Source organism: Lasioglossum baleicum, chromosome 6 (assembly GCF_051020765.1).
Source record: "Lasioglossum baleicum chromosome 6, iyLasBale1, whole genome shotgun sequence".
NCBI lineage: Eukaryota > Metazoa > Arthropoda > Insecta > Hymenoptera > Halictidae > Lasioglossum > Lasioglossum baleicum.
In genome coordinates this window covers 4,810,121-4,829,239 of record NC_134934.1, presented here as the reverse complement: position 1 = coordinate 4,829,239, position 19,119 = coordinate 4,810,121, and the positions used below count along the sequence as shown (strand labels likewise).

General features: G+C 46.4%; 1 protein-coding gene across 2 annotated transcripts in view; it reads right to left on the bottom strand.

The window, feature by feature from the left end:
- The window catches only part of Jbug (filamin-type immunoglobulin domains fbug), a 29,043-nt gene extending 10,972 nt beyond the window's left edge, over positions 1 to 18,071 (bottom strand). Inside the window, exons 1-14 of one of the 2 annotated variants that reach the window (XM_076425988.1) lie at positions 17,647 to 18,071; positions 14,361 to 14,761; positions 13,082 to 13,206; positions 12,754 to 12,884; positions 12,049 to 12,262; positions 11,832 to 11,949; positions 10,992 to 11,179; positions 10,544 to 10,699; positions 10,310 to 10,451; positions 9,765 to 9,970; positions 7,833 to 9,408; positions 7,329 to 7,464; positions 7,181 to 7,260; positions 6,936 to 7,103 (exon numbers count right to left, since the gene is read on the bottom strand). In XM_076425988.1, the coding sequence (XP_076282103.1) occupies positions 6,936 to 7,103; positions 7,181 to 7,260; positions 7,329 to 7,464; positions 7,833 to 9,408; positions 9,765 to 9,970; positions 10,310 to 10,451; positions 10,544 to 10,699; positions 10,992 to 11,179; positions 11,832 to 11,949; positions 12,049 to 12,262; positions 12,754 to 12,884; positions 13,082 to 13,206; positions 14,361 to 14,730 (3,610 nt within the window). In that variant the 5' untranslated portion in view covers positions 14,731 to 14,761; positions 17,647 to 18,071. The remainder of the gene's footprint in view (positions 1 to 6,935; positions 7,104 to 7,180; positions 7,261 to 7,328; positions 7,465 to 7,832; positions 9,409 to 9,764; positions 9,971 to 10,309; positions 10,452 to 10,543; positions 10,700 to 10,991; positions 11,180 to 11,831; positions 11,950 to 12,048; positions 12,263 to 12,753; positions 12,885 to 13,081; positions 13,207 to 14,360; positions 14,762 to 17,646) is intronic. The other variant, XM_076425987.1, reaches the window with a different exon arrangement.
- Positions 18,072 to 19,119: the final 1,048 nt, after the last annotated feature.

Sequence of the window (19,119 nt, the reverse complement as noted above, 5' to 3'; positions counted from 1 at the left end):
CAACAACAACAACCACAAAGTAGTTTATTCACAAGTCACGCCTCGATCACGGTCATAAGTACGAGAAACCAGTGTCGAGTTTTCACAGTGGCACGCGAACCGATTCGACATCGATTATTAGACGCTGTTCGATAAGCGTTGATCGCGAATTATTCTGTCGCGGATCCATTATGAGGACACGATTGTCGGAACGAAGGACACGAGGCCGTTAGAATCCTGTGGAACACGCAGGAGGAATCCTGAGCACGATCCGAAAAACAAAAACCCGCAAGATATGTCAGGTTCGACTTCTCGACGAGGAAACGTCAGCAGATCGCGATTCACGACAGAGACTCGAACGAGTCGAACGGTCGAGCGACGGGACGAGTGTGCTTGCCACTGGATTGCCGCTCGGGCCCAACATCAGGGCCGTACGCTTCTCGGTGTACGTTCGAAACGGGCGATTCGGGCCTCGCGTCGCACAGTGCGGACAAACCTGGCATATCTCATTATACTTGTTTATATTAAGCTGTTGCGTATGAAATGTCCAATTTTTAACAGTAACGTTGAACAAACATCTACAGCGACTCCAATTAATATTCGGACGCTCTCCAAAAAGCGATAACTTTTTAAATATTGGACCATACGATTTGAACTTTCTTGAGAAGATAGAGCAATTAATTTACAACATTGTTGTCAAAAGAAATTCTTTCGAAAATTGAAATTGGTCAGAATTGTACAGAAAATACTAAAAGTTGCATTTCACAACTTTTTAATGTGGACGTATATAGAAAATTTAAAAAATAAGTTTTCTAGATCTGTGTTAATTAAAATAATAAGCCCACATAAAAAAGTTGCAAAATACAACTTTTAGTATTTTCTCTGCAATTCCGAAAACTTGCCATTTTTTTCCAAAATTTTTGTCACGTTGCGTAGCAAACTAATTGTTCTAACTTCTCAAAAAAGTTCAAATCGTATGATCGAATATTAAAAAGGTTATCGTCTTTTTAAGCAGAACCGAAAAATTCTGTAGAATTGAAAATTATTCCTAACATTGTCCTTCATTTTATGATTATGATTATTAGACTGCGGATCTTTATGCAAAATAAAAATTGTATGCATGAATTGCAAGACATAGGAACTAATTGTAAGTAGAAAGTTATTTCTCTGTTCAGTTATTATTAATCTATAGGAAATGTATTGATACTCTTATACATTCTTGTAATCTCTTATTTACTGTTTGAAATTACACTCTCTCATTTTTGTCATAAATGCATTCAATCCGCAGTCTAATGAAATCAATTTCCGTATACTTTTCTAGTCATTCTCTGTCCAATTCCCCTAACTGTTACTAAACTTACAATTGGTTGGATTCGAGAAGATAGGGAAGGGAAATTAATGAAAAATCATGATACGTCAAGAAACTTCTTCTAGGCTTATGGAAATTAACGGTTGCCCGAAAACCGAGGAACATTGTTGGAATTTACCGTGTCGGAGAAGAATCGGGTTAAGAGAGTTCGCGTTAGGATCGACGTTAGAGCGGGGCCCGGAAACGAGCCGGTACATCTATGCTCTCCCATTCGTTTCTTGTTCGTTCGACCAGCTACAGTCTACACTCTACACCTATACGTTTACAGGATACCTGATCTGCGTATTTCGATATCTTAAGGTCGGCCGGCCCCGCAAATAGAAACCTCGCTGTTTGCATTCAACGCGGATTTACTTTTCGAGGTGGCCGGTCGCGGTCCTACATACGTTACGTTACGTTACGTCACAGAAGATCCCCATTCCGCGGAGATCGACCGATCATTTCTGTCGAGCGAAAAAGTGCAATTTTCCATGCATCACGATCCCATTTAACAATCGTGCTCGAAACGCGAGACGAATCGATCGCGACGGAAACTTTGGTTACGCGTCGGACGCTGTGTAGCATCGCATAGGATCAGCTTTGCCCTAAAGGCTAAAAGTGACTAGTTTACGTTTCCTTAGGAAAACCATCACGCGAGTCTACATTTATTCTTACAGCCTCTCGATACGTGAGAGCGGTAATTAGCGTTTATAGTCGATATAAAGATAAAACGCTAGAGGCGCTTAATATAGCGTTATTAGAAGATAAAACCCTTTCTTTCTCAGCGATTCCTGAAGCTATAAAAGTGTGTGAATTCGCATAAGTATGCACAGTTTATTTCTAGCGATGGATTTCGTATTATAGCGCTGGCGAGTGCGAATCAAGAGTAATTAATAGCAATTAGGAAGTTTGTGACAGCGGGAGTCGCGCTCCTACGACGATCGGGGAGAAGCAACGGCAGACGATTCGTTCCGTAATCGTGGAATTACGAAATTTTAACGATGCCTAGCGTTTTGCAACCTGCTGCGCTGCGCCCCTTAGCAGATTTTGTGCTGCGAACGCAACCGAGATGATCACGAGCGGCGCGTCACCGGTTGTTACAACAGTCGCGTCGCAACGGCGAGACATTTTTACTTTTACCGATCTCGGCTCGCGGAAATCGTCGAGTCGACATTTTCCTTCCGGATCGAATCGAATTGCTTTGCGCCACATTCATGACGAGCAGAGTTACATCGAAGAGACTGTGCGGTTTGGAGTCCGCTCGGGCCGTTTCGGCTCAGCTCGGCTTCTCGAGTCGCTGCATTCCCCGACATAACGGGTCACCATGGAAGGCGATTTGTTCCAAAATTTTCGAAAAGATTTACATTATCGAACGCGCAAGCGTCCGGTCAACTTTTGCCTTTTTTTTAAACCAGGCCTTGGCTGTGTTGCGCCTCGTTCTTCGATCAATAGAAATCAATGACAATAACATTCAGTAACAATAAGCATGATTATAATTACTAGACTGTGGATTTGTATACAAAATAAAAATTGTCTGCCTCTGTCGCAAGAAACAGCAGTCGGAAAGTTCCTTTCCGAGACCTTGTATGTTGTCTTCTCCCTTTTCAGTAGAGTTTAAAGACACTTCTCTTTATTTATTTGGGAACTGTTTCGTCTGCAGTACCATGATCAGCGCAGCTAGTCTCAAAAGCATTGGTATTTGCTGTTCTGTTATACTAAACTTCACTTTCTGGCAATGAAGGTGCAGACGTGTGACCGACGCTCTTCTTGCGGTATTGCTATGATAGTTTATAACGAAGCGTATTATAACAGAATATAAAATATTGTATGTTCTTTAATAAAAAGTTTGGAGCTTCCCAGAGCACTGAAGAATAAAAGTACCTGATACATCGTTACGAGCGGGTCGTACACGCTGTGCAAATCGGAATCAATTGAATCGAATGTGTGCGCACGACTCTTTCGAATAATCGCGATGCAGCTGCAGACGACTGTCCCCTTTATTGGCACTGTTAACACGTTTGCCGTTACGCCGATCGCCATAACAATACCACGAAATAATAGTCGATGGCTTTAATTTAAACGGTGGCGGCTTATTCGACGAACGAGGAGCTTCAAGGTCAAGTTTGTTGTCAGACTTATCTAAATGCGTTACGAATATCAATGCTCGATTATCGTGCGTCATCGTTATTACTATTTTTATCCTGCACTGCTCGTAAATCCTAGCCGAACGCGATACACACGATTAGCGTGGAATTGATTTTTGAAATATGGACACACATAATTACGTGTCGCAACCAAAGACGCATTAGAAAGATTCGAATAAGATCCGACGAACACGGTCGACGAGGTAATTCGTCCCGAACAAAGAAATTGAATTCGGTCGACGTAGATGCGCCGAGATCCATTGTCACGGCTCGAAGGGAGACGGGAGACGCGAGACGCGACGGAGCAACGTCATCGCTGTTGCAGCTTCGAAGCGTTCAAGTCACCGAAAGCAACCGCGTTGCGTAACAATGTGATAAGTAATTCTATTTTTCTCTCGGAGCAGGGAGAGATGCCGTATATTACTAAACGTCCGCGTAATTACCGGTGTAATCGGTGCACTTTCATAGTCGACGCGTGTTCTTGTCGAGCGTCACGGCGAATTAATTCGCTCGTTCCGATCGCGCGCAAACTCTTTTTTATCCAAATTTATCAGCCTAGTAGATTCCCTTTCGAGCGTAACGGACGAAGAAGCTACGAGAAAATATTTTCCACTTGCTCCGCATTTTACTGCGTCATACAACTGTGTCAAGATAGATCGAATAGATAGAATAAGCAGCCTGTACTTTTGGTTCGAATACAGGGTTTCAGGGAGTTTAAGGATTCGAAGAGGAATTACAAAGAGCGGAACATACTTAGTTGCAGCAAGTGGAAGCCGAGGCGAGTGAAATAGAGAAATTGGCGATCCAACGCGTTTGCCACGATTAAACTCGTACATAGTACGCAGGTACGCATTCCGCGTGTCGCGCCAAGTAGTGTCTTATTTCTACAGGGTGTATCGCGCGAGTAAAACAATCGGAAACATCAGTTTGGGCCGTCGCATTCTTTAGCGACGATCCATGTAAGCGAGAAATGTCTCGACGACACGCGAAACTATAGAAATACCGCGGTGAAAATTTGCGTCGACGTCGTCGTGTGACCGATTACGTTTACATCCACGTAGGTAGATAGACCACCGCTCTATCCTCGCTCGTAACCAAATACGTCTGCGAGCATATAACGGCTTTAACGTAGCGACCACACCCACGGTCTCTACGATACTCCTTTTCGGTTGGTAATGTACGCGCGCGTTTAAGGAACACCGGCCGGTTAAATGCCGCTAGAATCGCTGGAATACGACAATCAACGAACTCCCAGAAAAAAAAGACATCGCGTTCTATTAAGCGTAGAGACGACATCATCGTCGTGGTCTAGAGAGTACCTATACAGTCAACGAATAGAGTTAACCTTTGAAGAATCGATTTTTCCGCGTTCCAATAACGATTGTCGAAGAAAATCTCGCTGAGACGAGAATCATCATGAGATTCGACGAGTAAACAGCTCGATCGCCGAAGAATTTCTATGGGTCGACCTTGACCATCATTGTCGGTATAGGTCGAATTAAAACAGGAAATACGTACGTACGTATCTATACAACACGACGCGACGGGATGGGAAGGGACACGACGTAACGCAACGACTATCTAGTTGGAAGAGAGATCGTAACGGAATCCGAAGCATTCTGATGCTAATACTCGCGGTGATTTAGAAGCGGAATGAGGTCCCGACCAACGTCTCTGCTGCGTGCTGCAGGCCACGTGCAGCGCGTGGTTACGATTGCAGAATAAGCTTCTTTGCAAGAGACACCCGAATATCGTAATATTCTTCGCACGTCAACGCCTGGCGTAACATGGATTCGATTATGGCTTTACTTCCGTGAAAATGTTCTCGGTCGAACGCTCTTCCGATTGTATAGCTACCTATTATATTATAAATTATGGTATAACTGACCGCGGATCTTTGAAAATCGACTGTTGACGAAGGTTATTTCCCTATCGATCGTTCAAAAGGGTGTCACAAAATTATATGTCGCGGACACCATAGCGCGATTCTACACCCCCGATTTAGTCGAAAATGTCATAAGGAACTCCCCTCAAAATTGACCTTGAACGTGAATAACAAGATGAAAAAAACCAAACATTTTTTTTAAAGATTTAAGATTTTTTCCAAGATCTAAGATTTTTAATCTTAAAAAAATATTTGGTGTTTTTTACCTTGTTTTTATGTTTAAGGTAAATTTTGCGGCTGGTTCCTTACGTCATTTTCGACTAAATCGGCGGCATAGAATCGCGTTATGGTGTTCTCGACATATAATATTGTGACACCCTGTACGAATTAATCCTCTTTGTATCCGCAAGCGCTGCCAAATACATTTTCCAATCGATTTGTATCTGACAGGTCTGTTGCGTCGAATAGATAAATATCGATAATCTCTGCGCACGGTCAATCCCATCTGCGCTGGGAAATTCCATCGTTGACGCGAAAAGAAGGGAAAGAGCAACACAACACGTCCTTCGGGTGAAAGGTAGCAATTCTTCGAGCAATCTATTCGATATGTTGCACCGGAAAAATACGCGATGGAAGAATTAGTATAGCGGCGTGTCCCCGCGTGGTTCGTTAGGTAAACGAAAGGAAAAAATTCAGGAACGCGAAGAAAACGATGACGTCGTATATGTGTCAGTGGAACATCACGTGGATGCGTGAAATCGCAAGTCAACGACCCGACCAATGACCTGTTGACTCGAAGACGCATTGTGCCTTGGCTACGCCGTGATATTCTAGGTGTATGCACCGAGGAACGAGTGCAGTTTTTCAACGAATCTCACACAAAGACCGACCGTACGAAATACATACGTACGAGATCTCTGGAACCTCGTGCGATCAGTTTGTCTAAACATTTTATTTTTTTAAACATTAGAAAATATCGTTGTTGGAAGAAGAAGAACATCAAGAAGCACAAGGAGAAGAGTGCACGGAAATTTGACGTACCAATGGGCACGATAAATTGTTCAAAGCGGCGCGGTATCGTGCGCAACCATCTTAATCGACGGAAACAAGCGGATAACTTTCACCGGAAAATTTAGCCGATAATGATACACTGTTTCGACTTGAATGGGAAGTCGTCGAACGCGCATATAGCGAGCGGCGATATTAGCGTTCGGCGATATTAGCGTACGATTTTGCACGACGCAAGTCTCTCGAGTTCTCCTTCGAGAACCAAATGCGAACGACGCTCATCGATCGTAAATATGGGGTGGGCCGGAAATCGTAGTACAGTCCGGCAGTATAACATTTTTTTATCCGAAGCTTCATTTTCGAGAAAATCGAGTTTTAAAATGCAGCGAATACACATGCCATGCATAGGAATCGTCCGACTTTTAAACTCGATTTTCTCGAAAACGAGCTGCCAAACGAAAAAATGTTGTTCCCTTTTTTTCCGATTTATTTTTACATGTAGAATCATCCTCCAGCCAGTTGTACTACGATTTCCGGCCCACCCTGTATATCAGGAAAAATAAAGACTTACCGGGGACGACTTCGCCGTTGAACGTCATCTCGACCAGGTGTACAACAGCCTCGTGGGGCACGAACGACGCCAGGAATCGTTGGCTGCCCAACGCTCTGACGAAACTCGTCACGTGGCCACCGTTTACGAGGATCTCCAAGTTTCCGGATCCAGCCCTGGAACCGTCGACTGTAACGCAACGTCGACGCTACGTTAGAATCTGATCGGCTGGCTCGTTCGCCGGATAGCTTCTGTTAAATACTTACTCTCAAATTCCACGGGCTGATTCACGGCGCCGTTCGGGATGTTTCCAATTTGGATAGCTCGCGCGTTGTACGCTTGCGATCTGCAATCATGCAAAACTGTGCTCGATCTGGATCGTCGAGCGTAGCTTCGGGTCTAGTCGATACCAACCTGAACGGAGATCCCTGAACGTGCTGGCCGTTGACTAATACCTGAATCGTGTGCTCGCCAACATCCTCGGCCGTCACAGCGTACGTCAAGCCACGGAGAGTCGACTTTTGTATGGGAATTATCTTTCCGCTTGGACCTGGAATTCGTTGTAGGACGTTGTCGGATTAAACTGTAGTTGGGAGTACTCGATATTCGCAAAGGTGCGCTCGATCTCGCCCACGTCGATAACTAACTGTCACGCGATCCTTCGACATGTGCACGTATAAAATTAAGTACCTACCTATGGAGCGACAACATTGTCAATCAACAAGAAAATTCGATTTTTACAACTCGATTTGACAACCGACCTTACCGAGATAAAATCGATTCATGATCCTCAAAAGCACTACGTGCTTGGCCTGCTTTCGTTTTTCCTCTAAGAAATTCTAAACGTCGCGGCGATGTAATCGTGGCGCAACAGGTTAAAGATTTCGATTCGCCGAAGAACGAAACGAACAAACATACCGGAAACGCTGACCATAACGTTGTTCGGGTCGATGCTCGGGTCGATGGTAAAAGTGGTCGGTCTGTGGATTGGAAGCATGTCGAGGGCGCTTCCGGTGACAAGGGCGGAGATTTTGCTCTGCGCGCTCCCGTATCCGGATACTCCGTTGTTTATCGTATTGTAGCGGTCATGCACGCCGTCGGTAGTATCTATGCTTTTGTAATGATTGTTGTTCTTGTTCTTCAAAATACCGTGAGTCTGGGTCTGTGTCCGCGAGTTCTGATTCTCGTTGCTGTACTTCTGTGTCGACGCGATGTTCGAGAAGCTGGCGGTGTGTGCGTGCGACGAGGAGGTATTTCGACTCTGAGTATTTTTGTAGTTGTTGTTCAAGTAGCTATGGTTGTTCGCCGCGGTGGTTTCGGGCGTGCTGTTGGCAAGGTTCGCGAGGGACTCCAAGCTGCCGTAGGACAACAACGATTTCGTCTTCTCGATGGCGTCCCACGAATCGCGTCGAGAAGTTCCGCCGACCATTGACGATACTCTAACGTTGCTGCTCGTGTCGATCGCTCCGTTGTTCTCTGTGGAGCTCCTCCTGCCGAATCCGTTGTCTCTGTCGTTGCTCCTCGGACTGAAACTTCTGTTGACCGGACTCTGCGTCGCGCTGCGGAACGCCATGGGACTACGATTCGGCGACCTGCTGGTCCTCTTCAAAGACCCGGAATTGTAGATGTCTCGGGATTCCTTGATCAACGGAGAATACCTCGATCCGTGGGTTAGGACCGTCGGACTCGGATTCGGAGAACGAGATCTGTTCACCGTACTGTTCGGCGAGTACATCGCGTCCTTCGATTCCTTCAGAGGGGTAGGGCTCTGCACAGTGGGGGATCTGGACTGGCTATAGACACTGCTCGAGTAAATCTCCTTCGTCTCCTTGATAGTAGAAGGACTGTGAAGGTTCCTCGAGGCCGAGCCGAGACTGTAACTCTGACTCGGACTCTGACTTTGACTCTGATTCTGGTTCTGACTCTGACTCAGATTCTGACTCGGTGACCGAGTGCGATCGAACGACGTGGACGCTTGATGGTACGTCGAGCTCGAATTCTCCATCGAGTAGTTGCTTGTGGTTGTGGTCTTGTAGGTCGAACTGGTCTGCTGAAGAGGAGAGTAATCGCGGACGACGTGTTGAGTAGGGCTGGGGGACTTGTAGTACGGCCTCTGAACAGGACTTGTCCGGTCGGCTCCGATTGATACGTTCAAACCGTTCATCCGTCTTTCCAGAGAGGACAGTTTCGATCTTTCCAGGCTGGATGTTGACTCCTTCGACCTCCTCGATCCTCTCTGCGTTCCCACTCGGATAGAGAACGGAGAGCCTCGGACATCCGAGCCGTTGAAGTACACGTACACTCTGTATTTCCCGGAATCAGACGGGACGAAGGACACTTGGTACCTCATGTGGCCGTAATCCTCCATCCTGAACGGCACGGACTGCTTGTCGTGAACTAGGTCCACAATCACGTCGCCGAGCCCGCCGGTTCCCGTCGCGTCCACGATGAACGAGAATGGTTGCCCGGGAATGGCGCCCTCCGTGTCGATTAGCTGACAAAATACCGTACGATCAGAATCTAATTTAGAGATCTCTATTTCACGTGTATATAAATATACGTGGTACGTGAACCGTGTAGTACGAATTTAAGGATCCGTGTACACGGATCTGCGAATACGATTCCGTTCGGCACGTTCGAGTCCGACAACTGATGCGTTATTGTTTTTCGATCGAAATTCGCGGATTTTGAAATTCGTACTACACGGTTCACGTACCACGTGTACACCTGTATTGTAGTACACGTCCAAAAGTTGCGGTCTCTATAATCTATCTATAGCCGTCTAACTATTCATCTAATTGAAATATTCTAGAACCGCGGAAAGACAAAGAGGCAATCGACGCGACGCACCTTTATGCCGTTCGGATCGAACACGAAGCAGGTGAAGGGTCCGCCTTGAATATGATTTCCTTTGTGAGTTATCGCGATGCTCCACTCTCCTGTCTCGTCCGGTTGAAAGGTCGCGGTGTGCACACCGTCGTTCTCTTTCACTGGACACGGCAGGGATCTGCCGGTCGGCGACCACGCGGTCACGTCGATGCCGTCATGACTAGTTCCTGAAAAATCGGATCGTTACAGCATACGCTTCGACGTACAGGGGCGATTGTCGCGCTGTACAGCGGCCCGCTACACAGATTCGTTTTTCTAACGTGCGGCGACCGTGCGGTACTGGAATTGTGATCTGAAATTGTACTATGTATTCAATTAGGCGCTGCAGATTTGTTTGAACCGTAGTTGCGGCGCCGCACGTCGTAAAAACCGCATATACGATCGTCAGTACATTATCGCATATCAGTCGATGATGATACCGTCCGTTATTCTGCCGCACGGTCGCCGCACGTTAGAAAAACGGATGTGTGTAGCGGACCTAACAATTCGCGTTCGTCTTTCTTTACCATAACTGTTGACTAGAACTTCGACGATGGATCCTATGGCGCAGGGGTCCATGCCGGATGCTTTGATTTTAGTCAGGGAAGGTAAAACTCGAAAGTAATAGGGGCATCCGTCGACCAGCTCGCCGTCGTTGTACACCATCAGCTGAAACACGAGACGCAACGATAGAGAACGCGAATAGCGGACAGCGGACAGCGGACAGCGGACAGCGGACAGCGGACGACGTCCTGTCGAACCTTGTGCATTCCAATTTCCGTTGGGACGAACGTTCCCTTCCCGTGGATCCCGTTCCACGCGAGCCTGCACTCGATTCGTCCACTTGGACCGATTACTTCGCCGCGCACATCCCTCGTGTTCGCTTCTTTGGTAAGCAAATCCAGCTTGAAATGCGCCTGCAAATCGGAACAATCGTGAGCAAATTGTATCGCTAATTATATTTGCAAGCAACTGTCTGCTCTCTTTCGCGGTGTCAAGAACATTAAAAATTCCAGCCGACGAATCGGAACGCGAGAGAGCGCGAGAGAGCGAACAGGTCGGTGAATTTCACTGGGTTTCGCCACGAAGCGAAGCGAAGAAGGCTCCACGCTCGCTAGATGGTGAAACGTTTCGCGAAAAAGGGCACGGTTCGCGCCCGAAACGCTCTCGTGGGCAAATCTTTGAAGGGAGAACAATCATCCGACTAACCGGTTGTTGCACTCTAGCGGAAGTGCTATCCACGTGGACGAGTATTTGTTTGCTGGCCTGAGGGCGAGGCTTCACCCATTGAAAGTATGCCGCGTACGCCATCACACCTAAATGTTCCACGTTCTGGTCTGCCATGTCTCTCGCCTTGAGAATCGGCTCCACGCCTAGTTTCTTGCCTCCGTCGATACCTTCGGGAAAATACGAAGCCAGCGTTATGTCATTTGTGATCGAAGCACGAGGTGTATTGGCGTCGAGGTCGAGCACATGTCTGTAACTCTTATGTAGTCAACCAAAATGTATAGATTGTTTAAAACCTTTCTGTATTTAACACGTTTGCACAAATTCTCATTATAAGACTATACATTAATATATTAGCGAGTAAAGAATGGACATTCAGAAAAATTTTGTAGTATTTTTTAGAGAAACATTAACAAATTGCTGGAATGAAGATAGTAAACGGGTACCTGGTTGACTACACAAGGTTTAATCTTGCGTCACGTCGTTCAATGAAAACTCGAAACATTGCATTTTCCATTTAACACTTTACCTATCGGTATTAGGATTTTCAATAATTGTGCTGTACCAGAAGAAAGCATAGAAATTTTCTTTCACATTGCAATCTTAAATGAAACTATTAGATGACGTTATTGAGGGTGACTTGTTAGTTCACAGTGAACATTGCTGTTGCTGCTGAACGTTCCATTAAAAAGTGTTTAGACATGTACCATATATTTTTCAAAATTATGCAATAATCACGGGTCGGTAATGCGTTAAGATTTCATTCAGTCTCGACGCGGTCGAAGATGGTCCTCGATATTTTCATTTCAGATGCTACGTTACCCATTTGAATGTTGTGCTCCCACGCGGCAGGGTCAGGGTCGATTTTCTCGTAAGCCGGAGCCGGTCCGCCCAAATTTCTCACAACGCCGCAGAGGACTCGGCCATCGTTCCAATCAGTCTGCAATAAGATCGATTTGGTCTCGTTTTATTATCAGAGCGCTACATCAAGGATAACGATCGAAGCGATCGCGATCGCGCGTAGTGCGTACAGGCTCACCGTGAAATTCTGCACGGTGTGACGAGGCGATTGAGAATTGACCCACCGTAACGTGGCATGAAAACCGGGCGAGCCTTCCTTCATGAAGTACGATAAGTAGGTCATTCCCGATAGTTCGTCCAAATATGGAGACGCAAGGTACTCTGGTTCGAGTACCATCGGTATATCGAAATCGCGTTTCGCGATCTCCATAGCTTTTCGGCAATTGTACACGCTGCGATCAGAAAAAGTCTCCTGTACATGTGTACCGTATCCTGTTTCGAAGAGGGTGCTTATGTATGTAGGTACATAAAGGGTTTTCCAGTAAGAGCGATAGATCTTTCAATTGTCACAGTCGCCATGTTCGTTATTCAATTGCTAGTGTCACATGTTATTTGTACTCAGTAATGCTCGGCAAGTCATCGTGGATAGATACTCAGTTGTTCAACGCGTTGAAATTATTAAAATTTATTGCTTTATTCAAATCGAAATTCAATTGGCCTCCAAGATCTTGCGACTTGACGCCATTAGACTTTTTCTTGTGGGGCCATGTTAAGTCTCTTGTTTATCCCAATAAACCACAAACTGTGAATGATCTTAAAGCAAACATAATTCGTCATCGAAAATTGGGTTCGTCGTATTCACTCGTATTTTTCGTTTTATTTCAATTCAAAGTTCTATCGCTCTTATTCAAAGACCCTGTATTATCGCATCTTTCGTATGTACCTGTCGACATGGTCCAGCTGACGCCAGTGAGGGAGGAGACCCGGCTGGCAATAATCGAGCAACGCGCTCAGGTACACGCCGGAGTTCCAATCCGTCGTAAAATTGTTCACTCTACACTCTGGTAGAACGGCCTGAAAAAGGAATCGATGAATCGGGGAATCGGCGAATCGCGAGGCTTCCCGCGGAGATTTCGTTACATGTACACGTATACATGTGTGTATTTCCAGATCGGGATCGCGAAGGTGGTCGCAAACGTGCGGACCTGCTTGTGCCCGTGCGAGCACGAACGCGATGCGGCAAGGTCGACGGTGCAATTACGTGTACTGACCTTGAGCCATGCGAGCATGAGTTTCCTTGGAGGGAACTTGGACTTGCCTATTTGGTACCTAACGATCAGCGACCATATCAAGCCGAGGATAAGTTTCAAATTTCCATTGACGATGTCCACGTTGCCTGCAAACAAGGACGAAGCGTCAAAGAAAAAGAAAAGAATCAATGGAACTGTCGTTTTTCCGAAGGGATTGTCGATAATCCCGTAGGATTTTTCGTCGCGGTTCGTAGTATACGATTCGCATCGCGGTTCGCATCGGCGCGGCGCGGCTGGATGCGCTCGAAACGCGGTTTATCGAGGATGCATCGCGTTGCCGCTCGCTCGTTCGCCGAGAATTTATTTAGTCGACAGCGCGTTGCACGAGCGTAATCGCATAATGGGACTCGGGCAGTCTCGTAGGCGCCGATAGAGCGCAAGAAAGGCAACGACCTCGAAGTCCGATTTGCGATCCGTGACGTAACAGCTATACATATATTTTCGATGTTGACGCGTAACCGGTGCGTTGCGTTCCAGACAGACGTTATTACAGTTTGCTCGTTACGAGCGAACGCTCGTTCGCGCGATGCGATGCACCGAGATTGCAACGCGATGCAACACGATGCAGCTCGTCGATATGCCCCGTCGATTCACAACCAACTATTTACTCTGATACGGTATCGCGTTCCAAGTAGTAACCGGCGGCATGAGTCAGACCACGAGGTCGATCCATGCCTCGATTCGGTTGCTTTTCGACGATCGAGGAACAAGCACCACCAAAAACTATCTTTTGCGTAACATCGTTTGTAACGAGTCGACTAATTCAAATGGAACGTCGTCCAGGCATCTCAACCCACGCTCCATTCACTAAGGGGCTCTCTTTTTTCCACCGATCCTACAGAAAGAACTATGATAAACTCGTTCGTTTGACTACTGTAACAACGTATGCATCTCGCCTTCTTCTCGTTGTTCGCGCGGACACTGCCGGCTAGCTATTCTTTCTATCATTCGCGCCCCGCTAAACTAAACTAAACAAAACGGTTTGCATGTGGGTTATCTGTGGCACTTGATTATCTATGAAGGCGTTACGGACAAAATTGCGAAACAACGGCGACGACGTAACGACCGATGGTTGGTGAAGTCATTCGAAGAATAGCCTGAGTAATTATGTACACCTGCCTAGGAGGAATAAACCGTTTGCTGTAGGAGATGCGATGAATCGTAGTTGGCCAGCTAGAAAACGGCCTGAAAGCGGGAAGAAAACGTGGGAGAAACAAGATCAACGAGATCGTCCACTCACCGATATTCACGAGCTTCACGCCGTCAGCTTCGATGGCCTGTAGCGCCGTCGACACGTTCTCCAGGTGATGATGCTGATTCGCGGGCCTAGGGTTCCATCTGGGCAGCCGGCGTTTGGTTAATACCTCAACGAGAGCGCAGAGCCGCGTGCCGTCCCGGAAATCTTCCGCGAGATCGATCACCGGTCCGTCGGCGGCGTCGGCCGCGTGCTTCAGGTGCTCGTTCACCCAGTTCCTGAACGTGTTCGCCTGAATCTCCACCCAGAGGTCCTCGTGCCCTTTGATCGGCATCCCTTTCGCCGCAGTGCCCTCCGCGGACCGCGCCACCAAGCCCACCAGCTGCTCCGGTCGTAATTGCTCCGTCGGTTCCATTTTTCGTCGCGTCTTCGGGTTCTCTGTTTCCCTTATCATTCATTACAGAATTTCACGATAAGTTCCGGTATTCGTTCGCACAGCTATGAAGGAGGGTGCTTCAATGCGACAAAACAAATTCTACGCCGTGTGTACTCGCATTGCATAAAGATCCTAATTTTCCGTATGTAATTCGGAAATGAAAACCGCGAAAATAAGGATTCAACGCGTAATAAGATGCGAGAAATGAGAATCGACCATCGTTGGAGCATGACGCGTGAAACGAATAATCAGTAATTGCCAAGACAATTGGGCACGAGCCACGGGGTCAAATAATCCCGACGAGACGCGACAAAAAGGTGGGAGGAGAAGCGATCCACAGTCGCTGCAGTTACATATGTATACCGATCTCGATCGATCATCCCGGAAGCTTCGAAACTGCGCACGATTTTCTCCGCGCGAAGCCGATTCGTCCGGCTAATCGCGATACTCTCGTCACGCGGGAAGATTAGTCGGCTAAAAATTTCACGCGGTGAAAGTGTCTGCAGCGGACACCTGTTGTTACAGCCGCGTTCGCTCGGCTGCGTTTTAGGTTTCGCGTTCTTAAAAATCGCCGTGATGCGCGATGCGAGATGCGCGTCCGCCTCCTTTACATTCGAATTCATTGAATATTTTACAGTTACAGCCAAGAGAAAGGAAACAAGAAAGCGTAGAAACGATACACCGCACCACCGCGTCGAGGCATCTCACTCGTCCACGCTATTCTCGAGACAACGCACCTACGAATTAGCCGGCTTTTATCATAGTCATGAAGTATTCTGGATACGAGACAAAATATTGTAATGCTGTTTTCCCGTACTACCGACTTCGATAGTCGCCGAGACGTTCTTACAAGATTACGATGGAAAACATTGAAACTTTAACAGGTTGCAAGTATATGATCTCGTAGAAAAACGTATGGACTTTATTCCCAATGTGTGCTATCGAATCTCGCAGATTAGGCGTATGAACCCGGTGGTCATTTTGTTTTGCGGGAATAATGAAATTTGTTGAGGATACGAATGTCGTAAATATTTTTTGTTTTGGATTGTTGGATTGCGCGGGCACATGTGAACGAATACGAAGACGATAATATAAATAAGATCCGCGCGGTCAAATATGCGCGGTTACCGCCGTGTCTGTACGAGTTCTAAATTGTACAAATTCAGATGATACGATTCGATTCGATTCGAGTCTACATTGTCTAATACATCAGATCGAAAAAACATTTTTTTCAAAATCGAAAAAGCCCCACACCGAAGAAGTTACCTCGGAGACAACGAGCCCAATTGGTGAATTTAAACATTTTCGCTTTCGTCTCTGATGGTGAGATACGTAAACTGGCCATACTATGATTATAGTATTAGTTAATATTAATATTCTTCAAAATGTCGATATTTTCCCTAAATTTTCAAATTTTCGGCACAATGTGCAACCTGAAGACATCATCTCACAACTTTGGGATTATCATCCTGTCGTTAGGGCGTCGAACCACAACTATTTTGGAAAGAAATGCTTTTCCGATCCGGTCTATTGTCTAAACCAAGGGTTGGCAAACTTTTATTGGAAAGGGCTAGATCGTAAAATTGTTAGGCTCGGCGAGCCGAGTAGCAAACTCGAAGATATTTACATGGGTAATTTTGTTCACAGAGCAACAAAAAAAAACAGGTTCAAAATTTGTTTATTAGGAAGTGATACTTCTACATGTTTTTTATTTTATTCTACGTAATGTGATTTAGTTTTTCGTGTTGATTAACCTCGCGGGCCGGATTAAAAACAGGCGGTAGACCGGGTAGACCAAATTTGGCCCACGGGCCGTAGTTTGCCAACCCCTGGTCTAAACAATCCGGTATAAGCGAGTGTAAGCGTAGAAGTGGGTTCCGAGTATCGCGAAGCGGATAAAAAAGGGATCGTGACGCGACTCGATCATCTTCGACGCGAACGATGCATTACCGCGACATCAGCCACACACGTGTCGAAGGCGTTACTTGTCCACGCTACGCATGGCTATGCTATGCTATACTATGCCATGCCATGACATGACATCACTGTCGCCTGAAAACCTTGTCCGAGCGGCGAAGCTTGCGTAAGCGCGTAAAAATTGTCCAGCGAGAGGAATCGAGAGGAAAGACAGTTCGCGACGAACGATTTCCTACGATCGAGATCTGACTTGGATACTGCAAAGATAAGTGCGAAAGAAAAAGTTTTCAATCAGAAAGGATTTTCCGACATCGGCAATCGTAGACAAAGACGTGTTCTCCAGAATCGCGATCGAAGCGATTGCGACGCAAATCGAACGAGCACGACGCAATCGCTTGGTTCGAGAACCGCGGGAACTCGCCTAATTATAGGAACCCTGATGAAAAGCGAAACTCTTTCGGGGGTTTTCGTGGGAAAACGAGAAGACGTGTCGGCCTGCGCGAGTACGCACGCAGAAAATTCGGCTCTATCGCCGCCACTTTCACTTCTATTCAAATTTTTTTCCGCGATCGACCGGTCGACTCTTAAACAGTGCTTCTACGAGGTGGCAGCGATGCTCTCGCACTTGGTCGATTCTATGGCACGCGGTAAGTACGCGGCACACGGCAAACGGCACGCAGCTAATTGGATATCAATTAGCTGCGGAGAAGAGCTCTTTGTACGAGAACGTTGATCTTTCGAGGAATAATAGGTAGCGAGTCGACTTCTGGCGAGACCTCGCGTCGCGTCGATTGGTCATCCGTCGACGAACCGGCCAATCGGAGTCCTCGTCGAAAGGGCGCGATTAGGAAACCAATTGTTCGAAGTACACACGGAACCACGTAGTGGTTGAAAATGCTTTTGCTCGCGACAAGAGTGTACATTCACTCGCGCATGTTCGAGGATGCAACGATGCCTGGCATGCGATGCGATATTTACGTCGGTGTTTGTCCGCTGGGCGAGCCTCTTGGGAACGAAGTGACCCTGCACGGTGTTCGCAGGTCGTAGTTCGTAATTCACAGTTCGCAGCGACGATTCTCTGTCGGACGAAGTCCACTGGTCTCGTCTCACGGCCGCTAGCACGATACCGAGAGGACACACGGTTCGACGATGTTGTTGCGGCGAGCTACGCGAGAAACGCCATTTTTGGACGTTGCGGCTCGGCTCGGATCGGATCGCACCGTTACCGACGAGCGTCGTTCGAAGTGCGTCAGCTCACTGAACCAACGTGAAAATTCCTCCAGTCCTCCTCCTTCCTCGCCGCTGCGCCTCGCTGTTCACGCGATCGCTCTTTCCGAGACACCGTTCGAACACAGCCACGCGATGCCGACGTATAATACGCTCCTGTGCCTACCTGTTCCCCTCCTTTGTCGCCACCATCACCGCCGCCACAGTCGCCACCACAACCACCACCACCACCACCTTTTCCTTCCACTATTCCCATCTGCAATAGAAACGAATAACGCTCGATTAAAACTACAAATATACACTGCTGTGCTAAAGAAAGAAGCACCCCGCCATATTTAATAGAAAAGCGTAAAAAATCAAATAAGAACACAGTAAGTTTTGAAAAAGGATTCCTCTAATACTCCAATACTTTAAATGCAATAAATCAATCATTGTACAATATAATTTCTACATAAAGATATTGTTTGTCATTATATGTCTTATAATTATACTGGGTGCTTATTTCTTTTGCACAGTAGTGTACATACTACATACCCGCTCGAATATCATACAGAATTTATCTTGCGGTAACGTATTACACAAAGCAAAATTGCTCGACTTCAAGTCGAATATATTTTTGTGGTTGTCAGGAAGAACGCCGCATGTCACGTAATTTCACTTTCGAGATATTGCCGTTTCAAGTTTTGATCACTAGTCATTTTTTTGAGCCTTTCGAATTTATTTTTATTACTCTATTTCTGGTAAATACGTAAATCTTATATCTTATACTATGTATGACATGCGGCGTTTTTTCTGACAACCACAGAAGTGTATCTTCTTTCGTTGGTTCGATTGTTTTTCATTTATGTATAATACCTGGGAAGGGAGGGGGAGCGCCAACAATATATAAGTAATCTTTGCCGATGATCCTGTGTTTGCGGTGCGTGTTCAAGACTCATCGTCGCTCAAACACATTGCTGAATCTCGATTACTAGCAGCAGGTGAATTATTCCGTGAGGTGGTGACACTTGCTGGATTCGTGAGTGCAGGGTAGCATACTTGCAGGCGGGGAAAACACGTGCAGACGGGTACAGCATGTCGCTGTAGTCTAATATCCCGTCTGTGTCGATAATTTCCTTACCGACGGCCGATAAAGAAGTAAGTCTCGTCGTTGGTATCGACGTACGAGCATAAATGAGGTATAGACACTATTTACTATCGAATCGATAGTATCGATATAATTCT